Raw genomic sequence first — 23,614 nt, forward strand, 5'->3', positions numbered from 1 at the left:
ATGCTAAGTGATTTATGTGGTGAGAAGCTTGTTTCTGTTTACGTATATTGATTAAGCAGGCTGTTCACAAGCTGTAGACAGAACCAGCTGGAAAATGTTCCAGTAGAAGTACACTTTGCCGCAACGCCGCCTCGGGCGCTCAGTCACCTGGGCCTAGCGAAGTGTGCTTTAAGAGGAAGCTTTAGCTCAGGTGCTCCTATCTAAATGCACGTAAACGGAGAATTCGTTTTTCTCGGCAACCGCTGCACTAAATTTGAAGAGGTTTGTGGCATTTAAAAGAAAAACTTGAACTCTAGTGACTGTTCGTTTTGAATTTTTGAGTTACGTCGTCGATTTTTTATTAAAAATTGGCAAAATCGAAAATTTCCGGAAAACGAAACTATCAAGTTTACAACTCTGTAACTCCACAACGAAAAATGATATCACAATTCTGTGAATTGCATCTAACAGTACATCTAAAGCGGACAAATATGATATGTTACACATGAATATAAAAAATTTAATAATATGGAAATATAACTTTTACAGAACCTTTGTAACCAACGTAACAAATTCATGTAAGATGTAAAATTACATAACAAATTTCTCTGCTTTTAATGATCTAATGGAAGCCGTTTACAGAACCGCGATATCTGTTCTTGATGCAGAGCTATGAATTTGTAAACGTCGTGCTTCTATTTTTTCCAAACGGCCGAATATTTGAATATATTTTTAACAAAATTCAAGCCCTAAATCAAAATTCTGCTTGCGATAGTCACTAGAATTTAACTTTCTCTTTTAAATGCAACAAATTTCATCAAAATCGGTCCAGGGGTTACCTCATAAAAACGTTTTTGCGTTTTGCATGCATTTGAATAGGCCGCGTCGCAATTGGGCCCGAGCCAAAGCTTCCTCTTAAAGCAAAGCAAGGGGCGGCGCGCTCCAGCGCTGTAGCAGACGACGCGATTCGCCTCCCCCGCGGTATGGTGGCTGTGCGCCTGCGCCGCTTCGGGGCGCCGCCGCGCCGGACGCGCTGGCGCCCCGCGGAGCGCGGCCACGGTACAGTCTACTAGAATATTCTAGTTCACTATAGCCACGGTGAGCCGTGTTCACCCTAAGAGTGGACGACCTTGTATATGTTGTAGATTTGACGATGATGAATTTGGTGTTTTGTGGAGCCAGAGTCAAGTATAGACAAAGAGCGCCAGCTTGGCGTTATTTGGTTGGCAATGGAGCGATGAATTACGAGAGGTCGATGTGACGTAGCTGTAAAGGGGCCTAGAAAGAGTCGCTGTAAGCTGCGCAATACATATACGCAGTAAAATAATTATAATGACTTCTGAGGTGTAATATGAACATAAAACATGTAGTTCGCAAAGTTGATATGCTAAGAATATAGGAAAGTAGTGCTACCAACTCAGCAGCAGCCTCTGCGAAGAGGCTGTGCGACGTAGCTTTTCGACTGATAGTGTGCAATGTAAGAATGTGATTAAGATAATTTAAAACAGATTCGCTGGCGAGTACTGGGTTCTCTACTGGGTGTACTGAGATATGCTACCGTTAAGGCAATAGGAAAGAATTTTTTTTTTTGACAGCTGAGCTGTTTAAGCTTTCGTTCTACCATGGAGAGTTACCAGAAAACTCAGCCAAGCTCTGCGCCGCCTCACGTTGCCCAGCAAGCACCTGCGAGGGCACCGAGCTACATAACTTTCTCGCACCCGAGCGCGTGTAGGGCGGAATCACAGAGAAATGATTTAAGAGCGGACACTCCCATAGAGCCCAGCGGCCGAATTGAGTGCAAGGTCGGTCCAAATAGGTCGCTAAGCTTCGGGCGAAAAGCGGTTCAGTACAGATTGTCACCGACATCAGCATGGGGGGTTATGGGAGCAGCGAATGAAGCACGACTATGTTTGGAGGGAACAAGCATTGGGAAAGAAAAACGCGTTTGTTTAATTCAAGCGAGACAGTTAGATTCATTCAATGAAAATAAAGTTCCTGGTCAATTTTATATATTTGTGACGAGTCAAGAAAATACAAGTTTATTCCATTTTATTATTAGTAATAAATGAATTTATTTTCAGCGCCCATCGTTAGAGCGTTGACGCCATTATCACTCGCAATGCAATGCATGTCTTGAAATGGGCAGAAAGGCGCGCTCGTAAATTTCACCTGTTGAAATACGCCCCCCGCACAGTTTGTGCTTTCTTGCTTGTCGAAGTTTTTCTGAATTTGGTGACGCGGGTAGCTTCAACGTTTCGTAATCTGTTCAGTCAAAAGTAGTGAGTTACGACCGCCAGATAATTGTGTAGTTGTTTTCATGCGACTGCGCCGGCGGACAGCCTTGGCGTCTGACGATAGGATCAGCACTGAACACCTAAAGGCCAGAATACATGGAGAGAATATGCGACGAATAGTCGGCGTTCAACTCTCGGCGGCGTACGCGCGACGCGCGGCGGCGGAGAAAACGTCGTTCGCCGCTGATCTAGCTGGCGCAGAAAAGTTCGTGGGGCGTCGACGATACCGGAAGTGGCGAGCGAACGGCGCCCGAAAGCAAGCCAATCAGGTCTCACTATCCGCCCCGACTTCCTACAAGGCTTCCCCGCTTGTCCGTGTATCCCGATCCCGCTCTATCGTTCACGCCGGTCTCCCGCTTTTCCTATTCATGGCATCCAAAGCGGCGCGACTGGAATTTAACGACAAGTTAATTTCGGCTGTTCAGAAGCGTGCCGCGCGCGCGTTGTGCCACAGAACAAAGCCGCGGAGTTGGAGGAGCCGAAAGTTGTTTACCCGCCCAGTGTTGCCACAACGCATAGCATCGCCGCTTTCTTTAAACTACATCGGCACATGAATGTCTCAAACACATAAAAAAACAATAGAAATTATTTCTAAACAAAATTTTACGCGTTTTTAGAGTGATCCGCAATTCAAAAGCGATAATAGTTGTCGTTAAAGTTTTTTTTTTTGTGTCATGTGTTTCACTATACAGCGCATTTGCCTGGTCTAGCCACACTGATAACAACGCAGCGACTCGCCGGCCGCGGCCGCCGTGCCTTCACTCCATGTAGCGCAGCCCGACGAACATACGGCGTCGCGCCGCGGCAGATTTTCTGCCGCCCGAACTTCGTCCTGACAGTTCGCTCCATGTATTCTGGCCTTGAAGCTTTCGTCGGCCTCCAAAGAAAGTATGTTCTGTGCAGGGGTGCGATTTCGACAGCCGTGCGGCTGCCTTTTCCTGCATCGCTTTCCGCGCTGAAAGCTCGAAACGCCCATCAAGTCGAATGGCGGGGCATTTGAACATATAGCTCCAAACCAGGCCAACAAAACAAATTTCGGGCTTTCGAAAACAAAATTATGTCACTTCTGCTTTTAACGGGCATGGCGTCACATGTTTTCTACTGCCGGAATTGTGTCCACCACATACAGATGGCGCTAAGCCCCATGTACCGCCGATGGACCGCCATGTTTTGAACGTATGGGCTCCTATGGAAGCTTCGCTACCAGGTATATTTACCTTGTTGAGTGTAGCGCACCAAGCCGCCGGCGTTAATACCTAAACTCCACATCTGGGTTTGATTTCGGACGCGCGTTTCGAACGCCAGCAGGTATACGCGTTACGCTGGCTGCGCTGATCGACGCGTTTTTTTCCTTTTTTGCTTCTACAGCTCAACCGCGCGGGCTTTTCGTGCAAAATCCTTTTATTACTCAGTAAAAATGATTGCGAACTATCTTTACAAGCCTCCATCGAATATGTGCCACGTGTAACTTCATAAAGACGCAAGACGCCTTGAGAAATGAGGACATGTTTACTTTATTCTATATAAATGCTCGTGGCGAGTTTTTGGGCTTTCATCCAACGTTGTGGCACCAGGCAAGCAGCAGTAGTTCACGTACGAAGCTCCACCGGATGTCGTCTGAAAAAAGTAAGTTACAAGAACGTGTCATTTTGATATTAGCAAATACGAATAATGCGTGTATATAAAGGCCAAATGTGGAAAAGTGCGAATGGGTGGCATTACAAACGAAAGCAGTTCGCTTTTACTTACATGGCGTAAATATACCCACCTCATCCCAAACAATGCCGTACGTACCATGCAGTGGCGTAGCCAGAAATTTTGGTCGGGGGGGGCTACGCCACTGGCCCAATATATATATATATATATATATATATATATATATATATATATATATATATATATATATATATATATATATAGCTGCACGTTGCAGCTCAGCCTCCTCCTTAAGAGGGTGCGTTAGCTCGGGTGCTCCTATTTAAGTACATGTAGAAGGGGAATTCATTTTTCCCTGCAACCACTTCACCAAATTTGAGGAGGTTTGTTGCCTTTAAAAGAAAAAGTTTACTTTTAGTGGCTACTGGTTTCGAATTTTCGAATTTTTCATTTAGGTGGTCAATTGTTTATTAAAAATTGGCCAAAATTGAATATTTTCAGAAAACGAAACTATCAAGTTTAAAACTCCGTGACTCAACAATGAAAAATGATGTCACAATTCTGTGAATTACATCTAATAGTACATCTACAGCGGACAAAATAGATATGCTACACATGAATCTCAAAAAAATTTAGTATTGTGGAAATACGGCTTTTGCAGAACCCTTGTACACAATGTAAGTAATTCACGTAAGATACAAATTGACGCATCAAACTTGTCCGCTTTGACTGTTATAATAAATGCCGTTTACAGAACCACAAAATCTGTTCTTCATGCATAGCTATTAGTTTGTAAACGTCGTGCTTCTATTTTGTCAAACTTTCGAATTTTTCAAAATATTTTAAGCAAAATTCAGGCCCTAAATCGAAGTTCTGTTTCCAACAGACACTAGTATTTAACTTTCACTCTCCAATGCAACCAATTTCAATAAAAGCGATTAGCAGGATTATCTCAGAAAAGCGTTTCTGCGTTTTAAAGTATTTGAATAGGCCGCGTCGGATTGGGCCCGAGCTAAAGCTTCCTCTTACACAATTTATTAAGGGATCAAGCACATGAATAATAACTGCATTGTCATTGCCAAAGATGCTGCAAGCGAATTCTTGAAAGCTACGCACTGTAAATACAAGTAAAATATGTATTTTTTCATAAAATATTATACGATAGTTTTGGCCCGGTCTTGGAAGGTCTTTGCAACGTCCTTTGAACGGTTTGCTCCAACGCTTCACAGTGGTCAATGAAATGAAGTGTTCAACGTACACGGCAGTCATATGGTGATTAATTTCTGTTTTGGAAACACCTTGCTGTCAAAAACTTCGCGACACCGAGCTGTTCAACTTTTGAAGTGTCCATTATGTGACGCAACCATATTCAACCCAGTGTATGAGAGCATTAAAGAACATTTATCTTCACACCTGCGTGTCACTTTTGTAAATGAGACATGCCGTTCTCCTACGCGCATGCCTCGCAGATAATGAACCGAACCATTATTGTGCGGTTAGGGTAGGCTCACTTTCATTTGACTCGCCCTCGTACACTAGAAATGCAAAGATACAATGGGATATACAAATGCGAAAATACGGCTTGAGAAAGGACAAATAAGTGTCACTGGAAACAAAGTTCACTGCATGTATACACAAAACCTCGCAACAAGATATTTAAGGATGCGTATAAGTCTCCAGTGAGTCTATGTATGTAAGAAGAAGTAACTCTATACAATGCGTCAAACAAGGCAAATAAACATGTTTCACAATTATAGATTCACAGAATCCTAGATTCCGCCCCCATTCCATCCACTTCCCGCGATGTATTGCACAAGACTGAGCCACCATCATCGGCTCACCCATTTCACCTCCCCTCCTACGCTTTCACTCGCACATACAGCATGCAGTGCGTGGTCCCGATGTTATCACCCTTGGACTTTATACTAAACATGAGGGCGACGGCGACGGCAGGAATGCGCTTGGAGTGTCCATATAATTGCTTTCGCAATAATATAATAAACGTATCCGGCAACTGAAGCGTCCCGTCGCCGATTACTTTCCGCAAAAGAAGTATCAAAATCGAACTTTCACCATGCGAGAATTCGCTGCGCCGCAACAATGTATTTTTTTTTTTCTGTGAAGTGGAGGCACCGAAATGAAAAAAAAGACGCATAGGAAAGTATGTTGGCCAGAATCGAATGCCTACTTCGGGCACCTAATGGGGCTACGGAAGGAATACCGAAGAAAACGTGAGACGCTTGGTCCACTGAGAACCTTACGCATACTGCTCAGTATCCTACAGCGGCGAAACAAGACTTTCCGGAAAGGTTCCGCTCAAGGAATGCGGTGCAATCCTTCGAGTCCCCACAGTGATGGCGGCGAGCGACCATTGTTTTTTTTTTCGTCTGCTAGCCAGAAAGCGTCCAAAACACTGTCAGGAGAAAATCCACTCGGCCAGAGCAAACCGATCGCGCACCGAAGTGCACCTCATGGTGGTCGGGGCCATACGAGAAAAACGTACGCGCTCTGGCTGGCTCTGGCAGCCCGCGGGTAGGGTAGTGAGAACAAAAAAAAATTGAAGAGGCTCAGTGTGTCCTCGCGAATAAAAGCCAAAGTAGAAAAAATAAATAAGAACGTAGTTACTTTGGCTGGCTTTAGTGTCTTGACATAGATGTTCTGGCGTAGGTTAAAGAAAATGTTGATATTTTTTTATGTGACATGACGGCACAAATGAACCATCCCAACGCCTCGTCTCATTGGACCCCGCTGCCTGCTTTGTCAACTCGTCTGCTAGTGTGTTGATTTGGCTTGTCTCGTTGTATCTTCCGATGTAAGACTTTAGAAAAGTCAATAGACCTTTGGCGTCAAATGTTTATAACAACATTAAACCCACAAAGTTCCGCAATTGAAAATCTAAAGCACAACTTTGGAAATGTCAATGCCACCTTTCACATCAAGAGCTTATGATATTTACACCCATAAAGTGTCGCAATTCATATCTATGCGCTCCATAGATTCCGTGGCCTCAGTGAAAGGCCGCGGCGAGCCCGCTCACCATCAAAGCGCCCTTGAAACTTTGTGCTCGGATGGGACTTCTTGGCGTTATGTGACTCCCGGTGTATGGGCGTTGCCACGAAATCCAGCCCAAGTTTGCAATCTTCGCGGTTAAATGTCTTTTCGAGCGTCAAGAAGACATTCTAGACAAAATCCAGAGTGATTTCCGGTGCCGGGGGTCGCTTTGGTCGGCGGTGCATGGACAGCACGCAAAAATTTCGGGGGGGGCTGAAGCCCCATAAGCCCCCCCCCTGGCTACGCCCCTGGTACCATGAAAACATCCTATTTCCAGGCGGTCCCCTTTTTCCCGGGACCTATTTCCTGCGCTTTAAGAGCACGAATACACGGGCTACTGCGCGTTTCCAAAACAACTTGGCTCCAGTCGACTCCATAGTACGCTACGAATACAGAGGTGGCCACCACACAGGCCCTCAACCAGATCATGCTGGACGCTCGCAGAATTCCTTCAACTCGTACTCAAGAGAAATGCGCGGCTCCAAAGCCTGTCTTCAGTCGTGCAGAAGTCAGAATTTTCAAGTTACAAGTTCCCAGTGTTTGAGCTTCTTGGCGTTATCTTTTGCGCATTCTGCCGGCGCAAACAACACACTCCCGTGTTATCACTCTTGGCAATTGCTCATAGCGTTTTCGACAAGCGTGAGTACCCAAAGCAAGCTTAAATTGTTGCGGGGCCATAAAAATTGTCACAAACTTGTCGCAGCAAGATGCAGTACACGTCAAACTAACTTTGTCACCATGGCCGAGCTGCTTTCCGCTGCTTCACGACAGGCGCGGCAAGTGTGCCTCAAAATTATCCCAAAATGCAACGAAATTAATTACAATCATGTGGGGGTCAGAGAAAGCGTCACGAACTTGTCCCAGTAGGAATCGGTACACTCGAAAAAACTGCGCCACACAGCCGAGCTACTTTTCGCTAACTGCGTCACAAGAACAAGCGCGGCGAGCGTGCCGCATAAGTAACAAATAAAGCGCGAAATTAATTTTCAACAATGTTGGGCGTCAGAGAAAGCGCCACAAACTTCTCAGTGCATTAAAGCGCGCAGCTTAACTGCGTACCAAGGCCAAGCTGCTTTTCGCTAACCGAGTAACAACGCCGGGCGCGGCCACTGCGCTTGAAAAGTACCCCCAAAAGTAACGAAATTAGTTACAATAACGTAGGGGGTTAGAGAAAGCGCCAAAACTTGTCCCAGCAAGATTCAGTGCACGCGAAACTGCGTCACAGCGCCCTGCGCGACTATAGCGTGCCCCAAAAACTACCTAAATGAGATTAAATAATGTTGGGCTCATAGAAAGCGTCGCAAACATCTCCCAGTACGAGTCATTAATTCAACTTAGCTGTGCCACGACGGCCGCAATGTATTTTCGTTAACTGCGTCACAAGTCTAGCCTAGGTGCCATGCCTTAAGCTTAATTGCTTGAAGTGCGTCGCAGACTGTCGAACAAAATTTCTCCCCTCGCCGTAGTCCAAGTGCAGTGGTGCCGGGAGCCCATAGAGAAAAGAAATTTCAACAAGAGCGGACACTCCCATAGAACCCAGCGGCCGAATTGACTATAGTAGACCAAGCGGATGGCATTAACTCCTCCCGGTTTCGGTTTTGTGCGCGCGCGTTTTGAAAACCAGTTGGTACACGCCGCGCCGACTCCTCTGCTCGGCGCGGCATTCATTTTTTTTTTCGCTTCTACTGAACCCCGCGTGGCCTTGGCGTGGAATCGTTTCATTATTTAGTAAAAATGATTGCGAACGACCGTGACAAGACTGCGCCGAATCTCTGAGGTGCAATTTCATAATGAAAACGAAAGAAGTCTTCTGAAATCATGAAATGTTTATTTTGCTCTATATAAATACTCGTTCCGGGCTTCTGCATTCATCCAAAGTTGTGGCACCAGGTAAGCAGCAGTCGTTGCCGTACGAAGCTCCACTGAATGCCATCAACTGAAAGAAAGTAAATTACAAGCACGTATCTTTTTCGTATATTGACCTAACTGAAGTATTGCGTGTAGAGGCGAAACGTGCATAAGTGGTGAATGAGCGGCACTACAGATAAATTCACGTTTACGTACATTTCGCAGCAAAGACTCCTCCAAAACAATGCCATAAAATGTGAAGAAAACATCCGATTTTCAAGCATCCCTCCTTTCCCGGGCATTATTTCCTGCATTTTAAGAGAACAAATACACGGGTGACTGCGCGTGTCCAAAACAACTTGGCCTCAGTCGACGCGATGGTAAGCCAAGTACACGGAGGTGGCTATATACAACACAGGCTGAGCCAGACCATGTCTATGATGTTACACGCTCGCAGAATGCCTTCTAGTCGTACTCAAGACAGATTCGTGGGTGCAAAGCCTGTTTTCAGTCGCTTAGAATACATAAATGTCAAGTTCTTGAGCTCCTCCGTGTTATCTTTTACGCGTCCCGCCGGCGCATGCAACACTCCCGTGTTATCACTCTCGGCGATCGCTTGTCGCGTTTTCGACAAGCGTGAGTACCGAAACAAGGTATATGTTGTTGCAGGGCTATTATATGCGTCAAAAATTTGTCCCACTAAAATTCAGTACACGCAAAACTAAGTCACTATGGCTGGCTCAATTGCTTTTTTGCTAACAGCTTCACAACCCCAGGCGCGGCGAGCACGCCTCAATATATCCCAAAAAGGTTACCAAATTGATTACAATACTTTTTCGGGTCAGAGAATGCGTCACGAACTTCTACCAGTAAGATTCAGTACACGCGAAACTGCGGCACACCGCCGAGCTGCTTTTCGCCAACTGCGCCACTACGCCGAGCGCGGCCACTGTGCTTGAAAAGTACCCCAAAAAGTAGTTAAATTAGTTACAATAATGTCTGGGGTCAGAGAAAGCGCTAAACTTGTCCCGGTAAGATTCAGTTAACGCGAAACTGCGTCACACGGCCAAGGTGCTTTTCGCCACAAAGCCAGGTTCGGGGAGCGTGCCCAAAAACTACCGAAATAAGTTTTAATTATGCTTGGGCTCACAGAAAGCGTCGCAAACATCTCCCAGTACAAATAATTAACTCAGAATAACTAGGCTTGGACGGCGGAGCTGTTTTTCGATAACTGCGTCACTATATAAGTTCAATTTTGTGCAGTAAGCCTAAATGTGCTTGAAGTGCGTCGCAGACTGTCAAACAAAATTCCTCACCTTGCTGCAGTCCAGTAGTGCAGCTGTACCGTGCCGAAATGCAGACGGAACACAAAAGAACGCCGGGCGCCCTAAAAACGGGCTACATCCAAAAAAGACGGGTCGCCGAGCACGCGAGCTTCACGTGCGCAGCCGGCCTCGCTCACTCCTGCGGCTTGTCTAGCGCATGACGTATGCACGCGCGTCTGGCGTGCCGCTAGCTTGTTGCTAGGCAACGCAACAATAATAATTCGCAAAGTGGTTCATTTACACGCAAAACTTTTTCACTTTTAGTGGGAAAGGATAACAAAAATAAAACGTTGTCTGTAAGTTTATTTCAAATTCTTTTTTTCTGATGCTCGCATCAACTAACGGATGGAGTTGAAACTAGGCGTGACGTGTTTCCTGTTGCCAATTTTTGAAGAGTGTCCCCTCTTGTGGAATTTCTTTCTCTATGGGGAGCCTAACAAACCAGGCTATAAAATCCAAAAATAGAAGAACAGGCAGACGGGTAGGACGGGTCGCCGAACAGGCCAATGCTCAGATGCGCAGCCGGTCTCGCTCGGTTCGGCGGCGTGTCTGACGAATGACGCATGCAGCTGGCTCGTCATTCGCCTGTCGCTAGGCAACGGAAGTAAGTCGCAAAGTTTCATTTAATTTATAAGCAGATACTTTTGCTTTTGCCAGGAAATAATAAAAAGAATGAAACAATTTCTGTTAACCTCATTTCACATTCTCATATTTTCCGATGGACGCGGCAGCAAATGGTCGGCGTTAAACGGTCGTCGTGGTATGTAGTACATACGGTATTGTTTGCGATGAGTCGAGTGTTTTCTGCTCTGTGTATGTAAAAGCGAACTGCTTATGTCTGCAATGCCGCCCATTCACCACTTTCGCACGTTTCGCCTCTACACGCATTATTCGTATATGTTAATACAAAAATGACACTTTCTTGTAATTTCATTTTTTCAGCTGACGTCATCCGGTGGAGCTTCGTACGGGAACTGCTGCTGCTTACCCGGTGCCACAGCGTTGGATGAATGCACACAAAGCCCGCAACGAGCATTTATATAGAATAAAATAAACATTTCCTCATGTCAGAAGGCGTCTTGCGTCTTCAGGAAATTACACGTGGCACATATTCGATGGTGGCTTGTAGAAATCGTTCCCAATCAATTTTAATAATAAAATTATTTTGCATGAAGAAAGCGCGCGGTGGAGCTGTAGACAAAAAAATGTGGGGGGAAGCGATCAGCGCAACAGACGTAACGCGTACAAGCTAGGCAGTAGCATCATGGGCGTTATTTCCTGCCTGTCAATAAATAAGCTGGATATGGTTGGCTGTGCGAAGCATAGCGTAGAAATCACCAACCAAGTGATGCGGTTTTTTGTCATCACGAGGTTGCACGTCCTTGTCGCAGGAGAGAACGCATCGAAGCAAGGGAAGCGAGAAAAAATGAAGTACCTCAAGCTGATGCGCACTACATAACTGGATAACTCCAATGTTTATATCAGCAAGACCAACGTACACAAAGCGTTTGTATGTGTATTTAGAGCAGGGATTGTTCACATCAAATTGTATGCCCATAAATATCTGCATATCTAAACAGAACTTCCCACTCGGCAAATTATAATTGTTTGCACTGCAAATTGTTAACCGTTTCTGGGTATATACCTCCATTATATATTAGATTCGCACTCCATTTCGTATCATATTGTTTGTTTGAGAGCTAACAACTATGTATATACAGTCGCTTGCATTAATTTATTAACAATAAATATTATATTTTTTCTAAGGCATTCTTGGCATTATCTGAGCGGTACTACATACGCGAACTTAGTTCTTTGCAGGTTTCTAAATATCGGAAACCAAATTTGCTTTTGCGCTCTCATTATGCTCAGTTTTGACCACGGGTGCCTACAGTTCTACCTTTCATTGCAAAATTAAATAAACTTGAAATAATCCTGGTTCACTCGAGCAGCCCGTTTCAAGTGCTGAGGCGCGCACCATCCAGTAGACGATTAGGACAAGCGTCTGTAGCTCAAGGCACTAATAAAGTCACGCCAGGCAGAACTGCATACGGCACCCCATAATAGTCACTTAAAATGTAAAAGCGGCACTGGCAAACCGCAAACGAGCGCCTACTGCGGAAGCTTTCTCTATTCGGTGAAATTATGAGTTTCACAAGTGTTGCACTGAGCGCGAAGCTAAAGCACGGCAATAAAATGACCAAAATTTAGTCATAGTACGTTAGGCCAGCTGCAGTGATAAAGTCGCCGAGCCTTTAAAATGATTTTCCGATGCGCGTATTGTGCCCCAAGAAGCCGCGGAGCGAGAAAGCACTTCACAGCGAAAACAAATAACCGCAGCGGACCTTAGGCGGCGTACGGGTGGCATCTCGGAGCCGACAGCAGCGCCGCCGCATCGTCCTGAACAAATGCTGCCTCTCGGGCGCTCCGATGCCGACACCTCCCCCTCTAGCCGCCATAGCCGTATGATCGCTCCAAACTTCCCAGCTCCCGTCGGGCTCGGCGCCTAGCTGACTAAAGGGCCGTTTATAGTCCGACGTAACGTCCGCGCGCGCGCGCCCGCACGCTACGTCACGTCGGCGAAAACGACCCCTCTATTAGCCCCGAGAATTAGGAGTGGCGCCCTCTCGCGAGTGACGTCACGGCCAGGACGCCGCTCGCTCCGGCTCGCTCGGCTGCCGCGCGCGCTCGTTCCCTTCGTGTATGCTTGGGGTATGGGTGGCTCGAGCCGTACGTATTGAAGAATACGTCGGCTTCTTTCAGCTGCCATACTTTAACCACAGTTTCTTCTTCAAAAGCGTGTGAGTCGAGAAACTTTGCGGCTTGCATATCGCAAGCTAAGTAGCGTTAAAGGGGTCTACTATGTATTGCAATGCATATATGCGCCGTGTCTATCGGTAAATTTTGACTAAAAAAAGAATATCTGCAAATTCAAAGCGCGAAGTTGTGTATGATGTTTCGCTAAACATTTAACATTCCTTTAGTATTTAGCTATGAGAGGCATTGCATTTTACGTGGAAGAAAAATTTGGTAATTGGCGTCAACATGTTATCTGATTTTAGAAAGACACTGCCCAGCGAAGCTCTCATCATGATTCCTATTACTCTGGTGTGTTGTTCTATTCAAATATGGCCATTCATTAATGCGTAAAAAAATACTAAGGCGCGCATTTCTTATGAAAAAGTTTGCTGCTACTTTCATCCCCCTCTGAAACAGGCCTCCAAAAAAACGAATTGCTCATGGCTGCTAACACGACGGCGCGTCATGTAGAGTATTTACATAGTTCATTCACAAACACCATAGTAGCAATCACCTGAGAGAAAAGTTTTGATGTTAAGATCGAGAGCCCCTCAATTGAAAGTGATGAAAGGTTTCATAGTGGCCCTCAGTAGCCTTTATCGACAATATGGCACACCCCTGATCACGTAACGGTAGCAATCGACTGTCCGTATGGCGAGGCACGCTATGTTCGTGAAACCCATCAGTTCACTACAACTTCGAATTAAAACCATAAAGCATGTTTTTTACAGCGCCAACTGGAATGGCTAAAGTATTCTCGAGCTACTACACCGCAGCTTAGATTTCCTGTATGCAAAAGGAAAATTCAAGCACCTTCTGTCTCACCATGTCTCGATCCAGCGTTATTCAATTATACAAACGGATAACTATTCGCTTCGTCGGTACATAATAGAGAACCTTGCAGGCAAATTAAGTTTGCTCCAATCCAATCGCAAACATTCATAAAGAAAGCACCACAAGCCTTGCATATACTTTCACTTGATTTCTGACCCTCCACCGGGGGAATTTCGATATCTTCAATATGTCCCATACTACTAATCATTGAGGCTTCGACTTCTTTCTGGCTGCAGCGATGCGGTCCAGCAGGCATACTTCACTAAAAAAATTGGGCCGAGCAGCCTGTGTCAGTTCGCCAAACAGATTCGTCATATATATTCCTCAAGCAGCAAGCACCAGTAAATTTCTCAAGTGAGCTTGATTTGATTTAATAATTTCCATTTACACACACACATGTACAGAGGAGTGGTAAGTGTAGGTGGATGAGGGAAAAAGTCGCACAGACGCCGCTTGAGGTAACCTCACCCCCTTAGGTACAATATGGCTGAACACATCAAGCGCCATATAAATTACATTTATATAGTGGCCATAAAACATTGCAGTTATACAATATATGAAAGAACAGTGAAATATTTCAACAATAACAATGCAAAACACACTGCGGCATTGAAATAAATAAATGATATACACTAGGTAACATAGACAAAAAAAGAGGAACATAACATACATTATTAATAATTAACAAACGCGCTCTAAAGAGGCGAGTTGAACGTGTAGCACGGAAAAGGGAATATATATTGGTACATTCCTATTTGTACTCTGTAAATAGCTGTAAGCCTTCATTAATTTTACTTCAAGTTTCCGCCGCTTAAAAAAAAATGAACACGTGAAGAACCGCCTAATGTTGACAAGCAGTTAAAGAAGCAAGTGAGGCGTGTAGAATCTAAGCTCCAGTATTAGTTAAGTCCCCATGCTACTGCCAAGCGTTTCTGTGAGGAAATGCAAAAATTCGATATTATACCATGAACTACTCGTCGTGAGCAAACCTGTTTTAGCGGAATAAAATCAACGTAACTGCTGTAGAAGTCATATATAGCCAGCTTTGTGACATACTTGTTGCACCGCGGCAGGTATGGTATCATAACTGGATTCCTATAGGCAATGCTCTTGCGATTGTCTATCCGCGTATGAAAAACCCGCAATGGGCTGGTCTGCGTCGCTTCGGCTGGCACTGTAGCGTTGCCTTCGAGAGCTGCATTGTTGTCTAAGAAATTAGCTCTTTGAATAAATGTTCGCAAAGGAAGACGTCGTAAAAATATATTTGAGACGACCACCACAAGTATACAAGCAGAGAGAACGAGGGCGAACAAACGAAAACACCGCAGAAAGCGCCCGGACAACGCCCGAACTGTAGCAGACGACAGGCGCGAGTCCGTGCCCTGACGTCACGCGAGCGTAGGGTGCCTCGATGCCTGCCCGCCGCCCCGCCGTTCAGGGTGGTGACAGCCCCGCGGCGCCGCCATATTGGTTTGAAGAAGCGCCTCGCGCGCCCGCCGAGCTATCGTTGCAGAGGGCAGGATTCTCACCAATCGCATCGGAAGCTGAAAATTTCTGGCATGTGTGGAATTATGCTTTCGTGCTGAAATACAGAGCTCATATTCTGTTGTAAAAAAGCACAGTAGTCATGTTGGCAGAGCGCTGCGGTGTTACAAGGAGAGGCGATTGGCGAGTCGGAATGTTAATTGAGTTTTCACTGTCGCAATATTATTTCGTTTGGACGGTGGAAAATTTTTTGACAAAACCGTTTGAGAAATTACACAACGCTTATCTGTTCACGTGTTGGTAGGCTCCCTCGAAACTTTGAAGCACATGTTTCGTTTGCTGCGTTTAACAGCAGTTCACGGCCTTATATCACAGAGTTCCAGCCGTATTTTTATTTCACAGTGATCCTGTACACGATGAGTCTAGATTACACATGAGCTACAATTTTGAGCTTCCAATTAGGGTATTGGTGGCATAATAGCACTCTGCATAAGCATATCTCTAAAGCAAATGCGGAGGTTTAAATGTGTTTTTAATGACAGCGGTCGTTTCATGCACTCAGTGAGGTTTACAGAAAACAGGTAGCTTGCGAAAATGTATATAGACTTTGCAACATAAATTTTATTCAAGGTTAGCACCAGCGACTGTCTTGCTGCCATATCCGTCACATGAATCATCAGGCTGCATCAGCCAACGCAAATAGATGCGTAGCCTCAGCGTTACAAAGCGCTCAAGTAGTCTTTTGTTCAGAGTGGGGTGGTCACTGCAGTGCACCGAAAAAGGAGGTACACATTCTTCCAGGATGCGCCTCAAAGTTTTCATGGGGCTTTTCAATCGGCATATGTCACTTTCCTCAGAAAACTTTTTGAAGGCACTCTCCCAGCTTTCAACGAGGCTCAGTACTCCTCGACTAACGTAAGTAAGGTTCCTTCCACCACTCACATATTCCTTCATTTGTACAAGAGCATGGTCCTCTCCTACTTCTTCTGCAGTAAGCGCATTTGTGCACACAGCACAAGAAGTTACAGATGACAGCAGTGGCCTCACCAGAAACCCTGCTAGATGGGCCACAATGTTGCTTTCAATATGAGAAAGAGGCTCAAGATCTTCAAAATCAAAATCATTTACGTCAACTGGGACTTCTTGCTGTACGTGCCTAATTTCCGCAGAAAAAATGTCTACGAGGTACTCACTGTCATCAATGTCATAACTGGTGGATTTTGGCACTTTCAAGAACTGGCTCACGGAAAGAATCTTTATGGCACTTTTCACGTCATATGGACTCGGGACTGGTTTCAGCATTCTTATAACAGAGAATAAGTTCTCCAGGCAGTCCTGTGCAAACCGTCCTGCTAATACAAACTTGTATCCACATTCCTTCAGGAGAAAAATGTGCAGCTGCAAAATAACATTCGTCGACATAACAACACCTGCCTGGCATGGCTTCCATACCTTCTTCACACCAATGCTTAGGCTATTAATGACCTCAACAGTGAGGTTTAGCACTGAAATTGCTTCCCTGTATTTCTCTTCATTCATGAAGCTAAGAGCCACAACTGGGTGGCGAGCTGTCATCAGGGAGTACCACTTTGAGATCAGTTCAAGGAACCACGCAGTTGTCTCAGCTTCAGGTGGTAGTAGCCGCTGCTCGATATAATACCGAATAGCTGCAGGCGACTCTCTAAATAATTGTACAGCTATTCCTACTTTCATTTTTGTAAAGTGCCCAGTGGACACATGCACATGGGTTAAATTAGGTGCAACTTGTAGCTGATCGCTATCTAAGTTCAAAAGAGCCTCAACGTGTTCGACTGTTATTTCAGTTGTCGGTAAGTTGAACCGTGAAACTATCTCGCTAGTCAGGTGCATCGGATCTTTCCGAACAAAATGTCCCCTCACGTTCTTCAGCACATGGGCAGGGTCTGGCATAAAATGTAGTGTCTCGTTGCTTATGAAGGGATGCGGCACACTGGACACTGTAACACCGTTGCGAGAGCTGCTTAAGTTCAGTGACCTCCACATCGCGCGGTTGGAGCTTCCCATGTCAGAAGTGACACACCGCACACGAAGGCCAATGTCTGTGCAGAGCTTGATAAGGTGGAATACGAAGTCCTTGAGCACATCTCCACTGACGTACGCACCTGTGTAATGAAAAGCAATTACTTGTTTCCAACGGGTATTTGTGCCACCCACCATAAAGGCAAGCGCATGCTTTGCTGGCTGGTCAGATGAAGGCAATGTTATCATTCCAAGCAGAGTATCGTTGCCACGGTCAAGTTCTATCCCACTCCGGATTTCCATCTCATCAAGAAATAGTATGCAATCTTTTTCAATATCTTTCATTGAAGATATTTTTGTTTGCATTGCAGACAATATTTCATGCAGCACGCCAGGCTTGAAAGACAGATGCTGCAATCTTCTACATAGTGTGCGCCGTGATGGCAGGGGGTAGCCTTGCTCTATGAGGAGGTCATAACCTGTACTTCCACAGGCGAACTTGAGTTGCAGTGCCTTTTTTACCGTGTCGGCACTCCACGTGCGACATGTTCTATCCTGCCTTTCTAGAGCTGTCTTCTGGTCTTCGTTCAGATAGTTCAAGTTGGCAGTCAACATTGTGACCTTTGTTTCCAGCTTGGCTGCTTGCCTCGTAGCAGTCCTCATCTTCTTTTTAGCGACAGACAGACTTTCCTTAAGCTGAGAGTTTTTCTTCTGCATGTCCCGGAGAGCTTTCCGCATTTCGCTTGTTGAAAGTGAGTCAACGTCCAGGATGTCACAGTGCTCCTCCTGTTCCTCTTCTTCTGTGCTATCACTGATGCAGAGTTTACCTGTGTCTAGCTCCTGATCGTTGGGAGATGAAGGTCCGGGTGAGGCAATATCTGTCGACTGAAATGATTCGGTAGCTGAAGTTGCAGAATCAGCTAAACTTCGTCGCCTCACAGGAGGTTTCCTGCATTTCGGTTGCGCTGCATGGAGAAATAAAGGCATTCATATACAATACGCATAACGCTTGTAATTGGAAGTAACACAATGACTCACAAGAAATCATTACTTACGTCTAAAATCAAAGAGAGTCGGAACTGCAGTAGACTTCAGCAGCCGCCGCCCGTCTTGTCTGGCATTTTCGTACTGGTCAGGCTCAAAGTGACGCTAGAAAATGTTAACACGGAAGCAATCTTAGAGACAAGCAGACCACACATGCAAGCACACAGAGTAAGCGGGACAGGCTCTTCATGCAGAGGCACTTATATTCACGAAAGTGTCATATTGACACCACCGAGCTGATCACTGCTAACATTTTGGTTATTTACTGGGATGCTGAAACAAATTCGCATCATCGAACTTTCGGCTTATTCACGTACCGCTATCAGGATAGCAGTGAAGGTGCACTGAGTCGCGACACGTTGCGCGCACAAAGTAGAGCGACATAAGCATGCGCACCTGCAGCTGCAAACAAACAAGACAGAACAGTAGAGGGAAAACTACCGAAGGCACCTAAGTCTCCCTACATAGGCTTTCCAAAAATATATGACTAAATAATGCAGCGTAATCAGCAATTTAATTACAATTAACTAACAGTAATTAATTGAAACCTCTAATGATCGCAGCGTAGTTATACTGGACATAAGCTATCCAACGATATAACACTTGCGGCTGTATACTAAACATAGGCTGCACAGCCACCGCGGACACCTTCTGTACACGTCACGTATGAAGAGGAAATGCTACGCGTTAAACGACGGCCGACCAACTTAGACAACTTCCCTATCAAACTCCGAGGCACAAGCAAGCTTCGATCACATACCTCGCATATCTTAGATGTGTCAGTCGCTTTCCACTTCTCCCGCTTCACTTGAGCCTCCCACTTCTTTCTTCTCTCAGGGTCTCGGGGAAACCGAAAAGTCCGCAGTCCTTTTTTCCATGAGCCGGTGCACAGCGGAACGCAGCAACCCGTCATTCTCTTATCTTGTTCACCCACCCACGGGTGAACGATAAGGATACTGTTACACTGCAAGAGCGTGTGCGAAAATGTTTTCAATGTCGGTTGCTCACGAGAGCACGAAAATGCCGCCTCACCAACTCGTCGACCGCACGGGAGACACGAGCAGCGGGCAGCAACGTCGAACCAATATGGCGGCGCGTCTGCCGAACGGCGGCGCGGAGCGGTACAAAGGCTGTCACCAACCTGGAACGGCGGCGCGGCGGGCAGGCATCGAGGCACCCTACGCGAGCGGCGCTCGCAGCGCCGCTCGTGTTCGTTCTCGGGGCTAATAGACGACCGCACGCCAAGTTTCATCCTAGACGCCAGCGCTCGTTTCTCCCCTGGCGGAGCGATTTCATCTCCAGCGGGGGTTTCCGTCGCCGCTTCCCTTCACGGTCGCGCCCGCGTTCAGTTCGCGCTGCGCGCGAAACGTCTCTTGTTTGCGACGGCACCTCTTCGGATGACCGGAAATTATTATTGTGTTGTTTACTGTCACGACAGCAATGTAAACATGAAAAGGTTGATGCCACCAGTGAAATTCTGCCGATTCACAAGAAAATGGTACGAAAGAAGCAGACGACAGACATGGATTACTGCGGTGCGCCGAGCGAAGTAAACATCTGGCAAACGAAGCGAGCTCGTTCATTGATCCCTCCTGAGTGTATGACGGTTTCTATATGTAACCCACGTGAAATTAATAATTACTCGGTACATAATCCTTCTATTCATATAAAAACTTTAAGTTAAACGAGCGCTTGTCCTGTCTTCTTTCTCGTGTTTCGTTTGTGTGTGCGCTGTCTAAGAATGGAAACCACGTCTGTTGTATGCGCTAGCAGTGGCCGAAGTTCACGCGTGCCGAGAAATTCAATATGTGCATGATGCATTGCACATGACCGGAGTTCATTCCCGCTTCACCACTGCACCGATCGATCGGGTTACTGGACGATACACACCCGCGTCTTGGTCGCGCCGGCATGGCTGAAGCAGGAATGATTAATAATACTTTCAACTTCCGTCTCTTGAGTACTGTTAAAAAATGACCAAGCTGTCTACATTGCTGCCTCTATTCCATATTGTAGGGGACGTACTAGTTAAAGTTGTGTGCGCATGTCGTACTTGTGCTATGCAGCGATATATCTTGTTTATTTCCGCACAGTGTCGATAGAAGTCCGTTGTCGCCATCAGAGACAACACGGATTTGTAGCAAACATAATGTGAGAAACTGCAAAAATGACTTTAGCTCGTTGGTGCTGTATGTATGTGCCGCATCGTATGTGCTGACGATTTTTCCGGCGGCACATACGATGTCGTTTCCAATTACCTGCTCAGCGTCCCTTACATGGTTAAGCAGACGCTGCCCTTTCGCCGCATTGCAGCCATAAAAATAATCGTCAAGCGTACCGATCTTCTTAAAGGCAAATATAGCGTGTGCAGTTTGTTTCACACTAGGGGGAAAACTCGGAGCGTATTGCGTCGCGATGCGGCAAGCAATGAGTCGTGCGGCGGCAGCAGCTCGAGCAGGCGCACAGGCCTGAGGGGCAGTGTCGTGATCTGCGTCGTCTGCTACGGCGGCGCGCGCTGGCCGCATTTTCAGGAAGCGTGGTACTGTCAGGGGCAGTGCACCGATTTCATCGGTACTGCAGGAACTGAGCTGATAGTCTTTACTAAACGTTGTTTGTCGCCCCACTCTGATGCTTCATTGGCGATAATGGAGTTCCACAAACTTCTTTTGACAACATGGTTCATTTGTTCTTTCGAAAGTCCGGAGTACTGAGCGTGTGCACGTATATTTCTTCACTGTGTGTGCTACCGTAATGAGCAGCGACAAAACGCACCAAGATGTGCGCGCAACGTGCTCAGTCTTTGTTTGACTCGAAAGGAAAACAAAGCACTCAACAATAGGAGTGGAACACGGTGAAACAAACGGACACGATTAAATGAATGTTTTAGGTTCAGACAATGAGCTGGAAGTGATTTTCCTCGACAATCATTCGCTACACCAGACAGACCCTGTCCGCCGGTGGGGAATTGGACACGTCACGCTCGGAACTTCAGTTAGTATCTCGTCATGTCCCCAGCGGCAGCGATGACAGCGCTCATCCTGGAAAGCAGTGAAGTGTAGAATGACTTGATCAGGGATGTGTTCATTCGCTGCACGTCTCAGTCGCTGACGACGGTGGATCGAAGCCTATCCTCGGGCGACTGATAGAGGGGATGTTGCGCCAGCGATACTTTCAACGAGCCCCAGACATTTTTAAATGATGTTGGCACCCGGGGATTGAGGCAGCCGCTCCAAGAGAGTGACTGCGCGCTCTTCTAGCAGTTCTTGCACAGCACGAGCAGTGTGGATCGGCGTCCTATCGCGTTAGAATATATATAGTCGCCTTCCAGAAACGGGCCGTCAAGAATGTATGGAATCAGTACGTCGTCTATGACTGCCATGCAGCGATGAACTTACATTCAAGGCGTATCAGTGGGCGTCGCGCAACGCTTAGCAAAGAATACCGGCTCCTTTCACGCAGTAACGATGTGATCAGCGCCCTGCACCTGACAGTAGAACGTTTCTCGACAATGCGGCCAGCGTGCGCCGCCGTAGCAGACGACGCCGTTCAAGATCCCGCCCCTCGAGCAACTGCGCGAGCTGCTGCGCTTCGAGTTTTCCCCTAAATGTGAGAGAGACTGTACACCGCCCTTCGAAGGAAATGTCCACGCGCACACACCGCGCGCGGCGCGAAACGTGCCCAAACACGCGCAGTGCAGGAGACAATCAAGGCGGCGCGAACGAGAGATGGGAGAGGGGTACCACCCGCGAATAGAATTTTTCTTCGCATGCGGCGCTCTCAACGCCGGCGCAGCAGCGCCGCTCTCGGTGCCGTTCTTGGCACCGAGAGCGGCGCTGCGGCGCGGCACCGAGAGCAGCGCTGCTGCGCCGGCGTTGAGAGCGCCGCATGCGAAGAAAAATTCTATTCGCGGGTGGTACCCCTCTCCCATCTCTCGTTCGCGCCGCCTTGATTGCCTCCTGCACTGCGCGTGTTTGGGCACGTTTCGCGCCGCGCGCGGTGTGTGCGCGTGGACATTTCCTTCGAAGGGCGGTGTACAGTCTGTTTCACATTTAGGGGAAAACTCGAAGCGCATAGCATCGCGATGCGGCGAGCGCTTGAGTCAGGCGGCGGCAGCAGCTCGCGCAGATGCTCGAGGGGCGGGATCTTGAATGGCGTCGTCTGCTACGGCGGCGCGCGCTGGCCGCATTGTCGAGAAACGTTCTACTGTCAGGTGCAGGGCGCCGATCACATCGTTACTGCGTGAAATGAGCCGGTATTCTTTGCTAAGCGTTGCGCGACGCCCTTTGATACGCCTCGAATGTAAGTTCATCGCTGCATGGCAGTCATAGACGACGTACTGATTCCATACATTCTTGACGGCCCGTTTCTGGAAGGCAACTATATATTCTAACGCGATAGGACGCCGATCCACACTGCTCGTGCTGTGCAAGAACTGCTAGAAGAGCGCGCAGTCACTCTCTTGGAGCGGCCGCCTCAATCCCCGGGCGCCAACATCATTTAAAATGTCTGGGGCTCGTTGAAAGTATCGCTGGCGCAACATCCCCTCTAAAGGGCCGTTTATAGTCCGACGTAACGCACGCGCGCGCGCACGCTACGTCACGTCGGCGAAAACGACACCTCTATAGTCGGGCGCACCGGCGCAGCTAACGTAACCGGCGGCTTCCAACGCGCCCCGGCGGGCCCGGCGCCGATTTGGCTCGGGAGCCATTCGCGCGTCGAAGTCGGCGGAACTCTCGCACCACAATGCACTACGCGCGAAGAAAAAGGCGCCAACACAACTCCGCAGACGGCTTTTGCGGACGGCGCGCGACTTGGTGAACCTTCTGCGCATGCTCCGAAGATAGCAGCCTACGGCGCGCGCATTGAAGTATAGAGGGGATGGCATCTCGGCTGGCGCAGCGCACCCGACGTAGCGTGACTGACCGCGAACGACGCTCGCCCGCGCGCCGAGAACGTCGGACTATAAACGGGCCTTAACTGAAGTTCCGAGCGTGACGTGTCCAATTCTCCACCGGCGGGCAGGGTCTGTCTGGTGTAGCGAACGGTTGTCGACAAAAATCACTTCCAGCTCATTGTCTGAACCTAAAATGTTCATTTAATCGTGTCCGTTTGTTTCACCGTGTTCGACTCCCATTGTTGAGTGCTTTGTTTTCCTTTCGAGTCAAGCAAAGACTGAGCACGTTGCGCGCATATCTTGGTGCGTTTTGTCGCTTCTCATTACGGTAGCACACACAGTGAAGAAATATACGTGCACACGCTCAGTACTCCGGCCTTTTGAAAGAACAAATGAACCATGTTGTC

At 47.1% G+C, this 23,614-nt stretch overlaps 1 protein-coding gene across 4 annotated transcripts in view; it reads right to left on the bottom strand.

The window, feature by feature from the left end:
- LOC135898723 (uncharacterized) overlaps window positions 1–23,614 on the bottom strand; it is a 90,725-nt gene that overhangs the window by 42,960 nt on the left and 24,151 nt on the right. For 3 of the 4 annotated variants that reach the window (XM_070528687.1, XM_070528684.1, XM_070528686.1), the window contains exon 4: window positions 3,814–3,890. The exons of the other annotated variant lie outside the window; for it this stretch is intronic. In XM_070528687.1, coding sequence (XP_070384788.1) covers window positions 3,826–3,890 — 65 coding nt within the window. In that variant the 3' untranslated portion in view covers window positions 3,814–3,825. Of the gene's footprint in view, window positions 1–3,813; window positions 3,891–23,614 lie in introns of those variants that run through there. 4 annotated transcript variants of the gene reach the window in all.

This window comes from Dermacentor albipictus, unplaced genomic scaffold (genome assembly GCF_038994185.2).
Source record: "Dermacentor albipictus isolate Rhodes 1998 colony unplaced genomic scaffold, USDA_Dalb.pri_finalv2 scaffold_14, whole genome shotgun sequence".
Taxonomy (NCBI): domain Eukaryota; kingdom Metazoa; phylum Arthropoda; class Arachnida; order Ixodida; family Ixodidae; genus Dermacentor; species Dermacentor albipictus.